We start from the raw sequence: 11,270 nt of genomic DNA, 5'->3' as shown, positions 1-11,270 counted from the left end.
GTTAATAAATTCTCCAAATCAAATATTTTTAGGTTATGGATATGGCGTCAAACCAAAAACCAATTGGTTGGCTACGGTATGGTTATGGCTTTAGCGTTATGGTATGGCACCATTAATCGATTACATTGATTTCCATAAGGTTGGTGCGATCAGCTGTTTTATCTGATTATGGTTAAGTCACCATTAACTGGCCCTTATATCCTCGTCGCTCGGCATTGTGTTTAAAGCTTAAGGCTCATACAAAATAGACACTTGCGCAGTTCTCTGCCATGTACACACATGCCGCTGTATGGTTCTTACCGCCTTTCTAACTAAGGTCTAGTTATTCTTAAAATGTAGTTAATAACACAACACAACGAAGATTTGACACGATCGCTGTTCGACAGGTTTGTTGACTGTTTTTTTTTCTCTCTCTCTATTTGCACGTCTGGGTCATTTGTATAGCAGCAATTGCGATTGTTGTAATATCGTTGACTTTTGTTATTTATTGTTGTTTTGTTACTACTGCTACTGCCTTCTGATTGCTTTTACTGCTGCTGCAGCTTGGTTGGGTTAGTTAGTTTAAAACGTGAGATCTTAAAAGCGTTAATGTCATTTAGCCGCCTGCAGTCGGGCTTGAAGAAACGCTTTGAAATCGGCAGCAGCGGTTCTTAACAATTATAACAATAACGAGTGAAGGCAGTAAATGCAATTCGTTTGGTTTTAATAAAAATTAAAAAAAGTCCGTGGCGAAAATTTGCGAAATAAAAATTTTTCGAAAAAAATTGTGCGGCCAAAGAAAGGAAAAATAGCAATTGTTTTTATAAAAAAAAATTGTTTATTTTTAAAAAATAATTTTTAATTGGTGCTGTTATATTATTTTGAAAAAATTTTAACTGTGTTTGTTTTTTTTTAAGAAAATTTATAAAAAGTGCGTGTTTTAAGCCTTAGATAATACAAAACTTAAACGAAAAAAATTTAGATTAAAAGTTACAGTTATTGTCATATCAAATATCGCATAAAACTTGTAAAACTAAGTGAATTCGTAACTGTGGGTACCTGCAAGCAGACATAATGGAAAAGGCGCATTTTTATTGGCTGATATTTTCGTGTAGTTTTGCACTGGGTGTTTGTATGCCAGCGTAAGTTTTTGTATATTAAGTGAAAAAAAAAACAATAAATAAATTCAGCTCATAATTATTTAAGATTTTAAGGTGAACCACATTTTTTCGTGTTGAAATTTTTTCAACGGTTAATTATGCAAATACTAATAAATACACTGCCGATCACCTGAATAGGTATAAAATTGAAAATGGTTTTATTTTTTTTTTTAATAATTTTAGTCTTAAAAAGAATTTAGTTTACAGCAAAAACGGTATACATAATATGTAATTTCAAAACCTACATAAAGCTCAGAAAAGTGAATTACAATTTGGAAAATTGTCATTTTATTAATTTCATGTAAAAAATTTTAGCCAGATTTTCTAGAAAACTATCGGGTATGTACATAGTTCTGCACCCATTCAAATTTTGTGTAACTATGCGCAAGTTAGAAATATTGAAAAAGTTTCTCTAAATTTTAAGAATTTTTGTAGATTCTGTTTAGCATTATTCTTTATGCATTTCCAATATACTTAGCAGCTTCGACAAAAACAGTTCGAGAAATACAGTAGAGTTTTTGCGTTACTACCAACTTGGATTTCAGTTTATAAAATTGAATAACCTACAAAACTTCAAGCTCAAAAATTTTCTAAAAATGTTTAGTGAAGGCTTTTATAAAAGTTCTCAAACTGTCTTGATGTCCCCACAAGAGCGGTCAGATCAACCTTTTCAAACATTGATACATATTTCTAAATTTCAATTACGAGCCTATTCAGTTGAACGGCAGTGTATCTATTTGTATGCTGCATGTGATTGTACTAAGTATATTAAAAAACCTTAAGAACGCTAAAAATTTATTATTTACGCATTGTTTTGTGTTATAAGAACACATATTACTTGATTAAATTTAGAATTTGTGTTAATTGAATGCAGAAAAAAAAAGTATAATATATACTAGACTGGGCCGATTTATTAACCGATATCGCGCCATCGATTTTTCGATAGGATTTGGTCTCAGGAAAAAAAAGTTCCACTACGCATACCCAAAAAAATAATTTTCTAGCCTGCGAAATTTAATTTTTTTGACTTTTTATCGACTTTGATTTTAAAGGTTTTTTTCATGACCTACTAAAAAAATTTTCATTTGATTGTAAAATTTTCATTTTTTTTTTCAAAAAACTGTTATCGACAACGTTTTTAGTGGACATTCTTGTGTCGGACGGGGTATACATATGAACATTGCTTTAGTAGGTCATGAAAAAAACTTTTAAAATCAAAGTCGAAAAAAAGTAAAAAAAAATTAAATTTCGCAGGCTCGAAAATTATTTTTTTGGGTATGCGTAGTGGAACTTTTTTTCCTGAGCCCAAATCCTATGGAAAAATCTATTGTACGATATCGGTTAAATTTCGTCCATAAAAATCGACCCACGTTAATATACACCTCTTCAGAGGGGTATGTATGTTCACCACAAGAACACTGAACTTCCAATGACGCCAAAATGCGATTCATAAATATAAATTTAATTTTGTATGAAACAAAAAAATTGCATTTGGTTTTTTTAGCTCAGTGCTGCTCAAAAATTTTTTATATGGAAGTGCGAATCACAATACATGTACAAAATTGTATGTGCACTGAAACTTTTTTTGTATTTAAAAAAAATATTTTTAAAAAATTTTAATTGTTTGAGGTCGGAAAAAGTTGAATATTTGGTTTCAAGTTACAAAATATTTGCTTAACCAAAACACAAGAACCAATAAATTTAGTTCTGAAAGTAGCGAAAAATTACATTGACCTCTAGACTCAAGTTTTGTGGGAACATATTCTATATACATATATCGTCGGAATTTGGGTTTCAATAATCATACTAAAAGTGAATGTAGAGATTTCCGCGAATGTTGCATTGGAAATTGAATTTTAAAACTTTGCTTAATTAGAGGGCTCCGCGTGGTATATATATATTTAACAATTGCTTGTCTGAATTCATCAATGTATCTTCTGGAGTTCCACAGGGCAGTCACCTTGGTCCAGTGTTGTTTCTGCTCTTCATTAATGACCTCCCAAATGTTTTGAAGCGCTGCATACCGCTGATGTACGCTGATGATGTCAAACTGGTTATGCCCATTCGCTCACCTGAAGATAGGGCACTTCTTCAATCGGATCTGAATAACCTTGTTGAGTGGTGTGACGTGAACGTCATGTCACTAAATTTACCGAAGTGCAAGTTTATGTGTTTTACGAGGAAATCTTTTAAAACCTATCAGTACATGATAGGCGATTATATCATTAAGCAAGTCACAAACTTTACTGATCTTGGCGTTATAATGTACCCTAAACTGGACTTCAAATTACATATCGAATCGTGTGTGAATAGGGCTAGAGGCACTTTCGCTTTCGTAAAAAGGTGGTCAAAGGAATTCAATGACCCCTATGTCACTAAAACTCTTTTTTTATCGTTAGTAAGACCTATATTGGAATATGCTTCCATTATCTGGAACCCGCGTTATCAGGTTCATAACGAAAAATTGGAATCGATCCAGAAGCAATTTTTGCTCTTTGCTTTAAATCATTTGCCCTGGGATCCATCAAGGAACCTACCGCCCTATTGCAGCCGGTTAAAACTTTTACAGCTGCCTTCACTACAGAGCCGTAGGGAGATGCTTGGCGTTTTATTTATGGTAAAACTATTAAGGGGGATGATAAACAGTCCATTTCTGCTTGGCGAGGTGATGTTTAATGTCCCTTTTAGGCCCTCTCGGTATTTCCAACCGCTATATTTAAATACATGTAGATCGAATTTTCAAATGCATGAACCTCTTCGTTGTCTGTGTCAAGATTTCAATAATCACTATAATAATATTGATACTTGCGACACACTTTACAGTATAAAAAAATATATACTCACTGCCTTGAACTCATAACTGTTTCAAAATCGCATGTTAAACTAAATCTGTTACCTGCTCCAGTTACTTTGGACGGGTGGCTTGGAATCACGTCCTTTCCAACCTCCCACACATTGCAGCCCTACTCATTGTGTGTTAAATATACATCAGATGCTCGAAATCACGTCCATTCCGACAGCACTAATAATCAACAGTTACTTTGGGCGGGTGGCTTGGAATCACGTCCTTTCCAACCTCCCACACATCACAGCCCTACTCATTGTGTGTTAAATATACATCAGCTGCTCGAAATCACGTCCATTCCGACAGCACTAATAATCAATAGTTACTTTGGGCGGGTGGCTTGGAATCACGTCCTTTCCAACCTCCCACACATCACAGCCCTACTCATTGTGTGTTAAATATACATCAGCTGCTGGAAATCACGTCCATTCCGACGGCACTAATAATCAATAGTTACTTTGGGCGGGTGGCTTGGAATCACGTCCTTTCCAACCTCCCACACATCGCAGCCCTACTATTGTGTGTTAAATATACATCAGCTGCTCGAAATGACGTCCATTCCCACAGCTGATTCAATAATATATGTATATACATATTTTATAATATAATTTTGCTCACTATGTATGCTTGTTAATTTTACACTGTAATCCCCATTTATATTCATTCATTCATTCATTCATATTTAGTCTGATTAATTGTAAAATTTATAGACTAATAAATAAATAAATAAATAAATAAATAAATAAATATTAGCAACAGAGATTACTGAGGTGCTGAAATACCATTTGAATTTAATAAAATGTTTAAAAAGTAAATGATAGGTATGGTTACTTTACGGTTCCCCCCACTTCCAGTTAAAAAATGTTTCATAACCAAGACAAATAATATACCGAATTGAAACAAAAATTCACAGAAACTACCCCGTAAGGAGAGTCTCTAGTTGAAAATGAGTGTATTTCTACTGCATTTTGAACCACTAATAGTTCGCCATCTATCTCTTTTACATCTTTTCAACTGGCGAATTTAACATGGCGATGTCCTAGGCGGTATACATTGTCCCCGCTGCTTTAACTTTTCACTAGTTCCTAACTATATACAAATTTCTTTTTGGTACTTTTTCGATAGTTACGTACTGGTGGAATATTGTTGAGAAAGAGGCATACTCATATGTAGCCGCAGCTCGTTAAAGCTGGTAGCTGTTTTTTTTTGTATATTTTATAACTGAAAATCTAGCTATTAACGAATTAATACTTATTTGGCACTCTATGTAGGTCTAGTTCTGAACCAGATTTTTCTATCCCTAGTTACTGACTTCCCTTGAGGGTAATTAACTAATATCATATGAAGTTAGAATAGGCTCCTCTTGTCTTGGTACAGTTTTCCTTACATTCTTTAGTCATATGCCATATATATTTCAGCTCCGCGTACAATTATCTATTTTAATTTTACATTATAAGTTTTAAGCGACCTTTCTTTTTTAAATAAATAATTTTCTTGCCGGCTTGAGGTCCAATTTTGTAAATAAAATTTTCAAAAATTGTTGAGTTTTTTCAATATATTTCGGTTACCTACTGTACCCGTCTTCAGGATTAAATTATTTTACGCGTCTTCACTGCTCAACGGTTACAGTAGGTAACCGATATATATTGAAAAAACTCAAAAATTTTTGAAAATTTTATTTACAAAATTGGACCTCAAGCCGGCAAGAAAATTATTTATTTTAATTTTATTTATGAATCAATTTTGATTAGAAATTTTTTTTCAGTGCTATAATGTTTCTGAATAATTTTTAATTATTAAATTGTTAGTGTACATTTTTTTATCAAACACAAGTTCCTGAGCTTCATACGGGAGTGCTTTTTCTTGGCACTTTCATAAGAAATTCAAGCATTTTCATATGATTCGAAATTATATGTGAGGGCATATGGGAGTGCTATGAAAATTTTTTTTTATATTCAAAGTGTGAATTTGAATCTGTGCCTATGATTCAGGGCAAAACAAAAACAAAAGTGCTACAAGTGTATAGGGGTTGGGCAGCTCTGTTTTAGCTGAATCATGATTGCTAAAAAAAAAACGAATATGAGTGCTTTACCAAAGTTATAGGTGACAATAACAGTATATTTTGAACCTTAAAATTTGAATACAACCTCAAAAATTAAAGTGTAAAGTGCTCAAATTTTTTTTCCAATATGTTGTGTATAAAATTCAAATTATGTTTTTATGTATAGATCGGGTTGCGCCTTAAGTTTATTGACCGATCATAATCAATTTTAAAACAGTCACTGAAAACCTTCCAAAGGGCGTGGTAACTTCCATACAAATGGAAACTTCCATACTGCATATCTTGGCTTCGTTGAGCAAATTTAAATTTCCTCCATCGTATGGAAGATCCTTAGCATCGTGGTCGTATGAGGCGACTAAAATCCACAGGCTCAAAAGTTTCAGGGGCCCGCAGCAGTCAAGCTAATTATCTTTCATCAATTCATTCCGCGCTCCTTGAGTGACTCATAAATAGGTTTTTATTTTTTGTTGTATTTAAATTTGTTTTAATTTCCCAAAAAGATTAAATTCTACGGGTTAAACATTTTATTCATTGACGCAAGAATTCCTATAGAAAAGAGAGAACTGTCAAGTTCACTTTAACTTTGTTTAATATCCTTGTTAGGTTAAGTTAGGTTAGGGTAGGTTAGGTTAAGTGGTAGCTGCCCTTATAAGGGAAGCTCACTTGGACAACATGAAGGTCCGTTGTGATACCACATACAATAAAATAACGGTTACGTACCTATAGCTACTTAGAGAATCGTTTGGTAGCAACGATAAATTTCCGAATGATACCGATCTCAACTTTGGATAAATCCTTGGGAGATCCAAGTGAGTCGCGACCGAAGTACTTTCGCCTAGTTCTGGTATAAGTTGGGTAATAAAGCATAAAATAATTTGGTGTTTCCACTTCATCACCCTCCAAACAGCTGCAGCAGAATGGAGTTTCCAGATAATTGAGACGTACCGCCTGGATACCCATGGGACAGTGCCCTATCAAAACCCCAATGACCATTGACAGGTGAGCCTTAGTGAGCCCAATGATTTCAGCAGACCTCTTGCCATCCACTTTCGGCCAGAAAGATCTTGCTACCCTGCAAGACGTGGTGTCTGCCCAACCACAGGTGGCCAGCGAAATCCCGAAATCCCTATAGCCATCTTCATCCGGTTCAGTTGTACATATGCGGGTTAAGAGATCCGTATTCCCGTAGTTTTCCAGTCTTGTACTGAGTTTAATAATTCTTATACCCTTTGTAGCAGGAACAACCCCCGTATATACACATCATATGTCCTTTTAACGTTGGCATATCATTGGAGGAGTCGTCTTACCCCACGTAATAAACTAAATACTTTGAGGTATGTCACATCCTTGCCCTTACAGCAAGGGTGACCAGACACAGACTGCAGATTTTGGGGTTTACTTTTTCTCAACATCGTCCACATGTATACTAAAAAAAAATATCCACTGAAGAGGAAAGATAATGGACAAGGTAACTTGGCCATGACAAAGTGCTTGTTGAAATGGGTATCTTGCTACTGCTAGAGAAACAGGGATATTTTGAGGGAAACTAACTTAAATTTTAATACTATGCCTGGAATATGAATGAGTAAATTATTTGTTTTTTTTTTGGTTGTTTGGGGACGTATTTGGTTTCCTTATTCATTTGTACCGCTGGTATTAACCCTAAGAAATGATTAAATATGTACATATATTTAATTGTACTCTTTTATTCAGCATCCTCCTTACATTTGACTAGGAAATGGGTCTCTTGTACCCTGATTTTACTAAGGGGTTTTCGTTTGTTTTCCGATGAAAGCATTAAAGCCAGGATGATATATCGGCATATTTCTAATAGGGACACACAGTCTCAATTTTTTATTACAAACCAAATCATATGCAGTTCGTGTTTCGTTTGAGATTTCTACCGGCAAATTACGTACATGACATAGAATTTTCTTGACCTACGCAACCAACTGTCAAGGTTGTCATATGTTCGGGTATTTGTTCATATCTCAAAAGCAGTCATTTTCACATTAGTGCGAAGTAATGTTCATAGGTAAATATGAAAATACCAGTTTATGTACCCACATTTGTATGTATGTAACTAAGTAATATGTAATATTCTGAATAACTTAAGTCAAAGTTGTACATTCTACTGTCTCTTGATTATATATTAATCAAGTATTTAATGATTTATGAAAAGAAACGCACGGACAAATTCATATGTTTAGATTAGTAAATTTATTCGCACATACAACAACAAAAATCGCGTCGAGTACAAAATATTACAATATGTTTCGCACAAATAATTGATTAAGGGTATTCAGCAAACGTGCATGGAACTGGGTAAAGCGCGGTATGTATACAAATCACAAGGAAACATTTAAGACATTTGGTTATATTCCTCTTGTTAGTCACACTTGAAAATTTTTTATTTTAAAATAACTACCAATTTTCCCTTTTAATTATTTGTACCCAAAATTTCTTCCGAGATGAGTATTCTAACCACAAATTTAAGCCTGCAAGTTCTTCGTGGGTATTCCTTGTCCCCTAAAGAAATGCTTAAGAAATCTTTCCACGGTTCAATTGATGCATGCAGACCACATCTCATACGGAATTTTGTAAAAAAAATGAAAAAAGAATACATACAATACACATTTTCAAATAAAAAACGTCAAGCTTGGCTTACAAGAAGAAAATAAAAAAAATTCTTGAGCGTTCTCTCATGATCTGGATACTGCGCTTGAAATTTTATTAAAATACTATAAGGAATATTTGACAATTTTAAGGAAATATGATAATTTCTATTGACTGTCTTGGAAAAAAATCATGTGACTGAGCCCTAAAGAGAGCGGGCACGATAGGTGCGCAAGGAAGCCCGTTCGGTAGTACCTATAAGGTAACAAAAAAAAAGTAGAAAGAGGGTCCTCTTTCCGACAGCATCAGTTCAGGTATAAACAGGTAAACATAATTTATCGTGCTCAAATTCGAGCGAGTACATGCTACGCTGCAGTAATACTATTTCGGAATGGCGGTTTTATAAGGCCACGAAATCATCACCACTGCTGTGGAAATTGTAGTTCAGATGCCTTCTTTATTATATATCAGGCGCTTCGGGATGTCAAGCCTGGCCATCAAACTATGGATCTAGTCTTGCTAATTATAATATATTATAAAATATTTATGAATTATGCTAGACAGTAAATTGCTGTTGAAACTTCAAGTGTAGACGATAGTGATGGAAACCTTCACGGCATGAAAGCGTATGTGTGGCACGTGGGGGTTATCGCCCAAGGCGTCATTTATCACTCATAATACAAAACAGGGGTCCGTTTTAAAGAAATAGAAGTCTTCTGTATATCTTCTGAGAAAGAAAATGTTTCAAAATAAGTTGACTTGTGTTATAAGGTTTGTATTTTTGTGAAAAGGGTGCCTGAAGTGCGTACCAGCATTATAGAGGATCAGCAGCTTTCTATTGAGCGTTCTTCTGTTCTGGGTTTGCAGTCATAAGTGAAAAAAAATGTAAATGAAAAGGTCGATGAGTTGACAAAGGGGGCGCAAATTTCTATGCATACACGGTAGACGTCCTTTCGTTGGGAGAACAAATAAGACGACATGAGTTACATATGACCACCGTAGTAGTGATACACTTGAGACGCTCATGATGAGGTTATTTACATTTCACTGTCTTTCTGACATCTAATGCTAATAAATTACGCCCCTTTAGCGCCAGCAGACGGAGTAGGTGCAGGTTGAAGGAAAAGTGGTTGCGCGTGTTTTGTGTTCGTTCCTTTCCCTAGCTAGAAAAGCTCCGGCTAATGGTGGTGAGACCTCAAGGCAGCAATTAATCTGGGCCTTTGACACATTAAGCGCAAGTGAGGAACTGTTGATGTTGCTGTTGTCGTCGCGTAACGAAACTCCCAACCGCATTCCTTAGGTCTATGAGGAACTTGGTGTCGCCAGAGCCCTGCCTGCTAAATATATGTACGATACATGCATATTTGTAACAGGATTCGCCTTGCGTAAGTGGGGTTGACAATTACATAGGTTAATGAAGCTGTTAATAGCGCTTATCAAAACCTTTAATCCCATGAGAGGATATTAAAAGGAATGAGTATGTAAAGGGATAAGGTGGCAACCCTAATTTGAAATATTTATACTTTTGTGAAAACAGTAAGTCCTTAAAGGAGATGAGATAGACCCATCAACAAGTCTACCGGAATAATCAGGAGGACGAGCTGAGTTGACATGTATAGACATGTCGCTCTGGCTGTCTGTCTGTTTGAACACAAACTAGATATATTGATGAAATTTGGTGAGCGGGTATATTTTGGTATCCGATTAAACATGTGTCGGAACCGACCGGATCGGACTACTATAGCATGTATCTTCCTTACAACTGGTTGTTAATATAATAGGTTTTTCGTCAAGTTCTTCCAGATGTTTACATACATATATGACGTACATTGTTACTAAAAAAATTGTCAATACGGGTCATATATATGTACGTTATATATTCCATACAATCCATTGTTCAGATTTTGAGAATTTTTTAAATTTCATCACATTATTGTTCAGCTACATTCAAGAAAGAAAAGAAGTCTTCGGGACAGCTGGCTTGTGGCTTAAAGTGTCTTTCGTTGGATACTCATACGAAAAAAAAGTTCAAATAGGTGGCACTCTTATAAAGACATTTTCAGTGGAAAAGCCTAGGTTAACAGTTTTAGATAGTCAGCTATTGACGCAACACAAGTGTGTTTGGGCTTTAAGATTACGATACTTCGAACAATGACAATTACTATAACTCTCATCAGCTGATTTTATTTTTTTCCTTTCACTGGTATAGGGATTGTCAAAAGGAGATGGCAAACGCAAAATGTAACCAACACATTGATAATTATTTACTGGCGTGGTGGTAAATTTTTTATAAAAAAATAGTTTCACATCACTTTAAGTTATTCGTTTAGTAAATGCATCTTATTTAGCGCATTATTTTCCTACATCACACAAGAATTGCAAAGTTTTATGTTTTCCAGTGTTGCCATTTTAGCTTTTTGCAAGCTAGGTTTAGCTTTTTTTCTCCGTTTAGCTTGAAAAGCTCCGATTTAGCTTCCATGTGTTTGCCACTTGATTTTATGACTGTTTCATCTGCTTCGAAACCGCTTCCGAGCGAATTTGATATTTGATTTCAGAAATATTTAACTAGGTCTCTAAGTCCACATGTAGACAAAAGAGCTATGCAATG

At 34.9% G+C, this 11,270-nt stretch overlaps 1 protein-coding gene across 1 annotated transcript in view; it reads left to right on the top strand.

Moving 5' to 3' along the window:
* Positions 1-568: 568 nt before the first annotated feature.
* LOC137253276 (myrosinase 1) overlaps positions 569-11,270 on the top strand; it is a 47,941-nt gene continuing 37,239 nt past the window's right edge. The window contains exon 1 of the mRNA XM_067789910.1: positions 569-1,121. Within this exon, the coding sequence (XP_067646011.1) occupies positions 1,054-1,121 (68 nt within the window). The 5' untranslated portion in view covers positions 569-1,053. The remainder of the gene's footprint in view (positions 1,122-11,270) is intronic.

The sequence above is a fragment of the Eurosta solidaginis genome, chromosome 5 (assembly GCF_040869045.1).
Source record: "Eurosta solidaginis isolate ZX-2024a chromosome 5, ASM4086904v1, whole genome shotgun sequence".
Lineage (NCBI taxonomy): Eukaryota > Metazoa > Arthropoda > Insecta > Diptera > Tephritidae > Eurosta > Eurosta solidaginis.
Note: the sequence above shows the minus strand (reverse complement) of the source record. Positions and strands in the feature narration are given on the sequence as shown.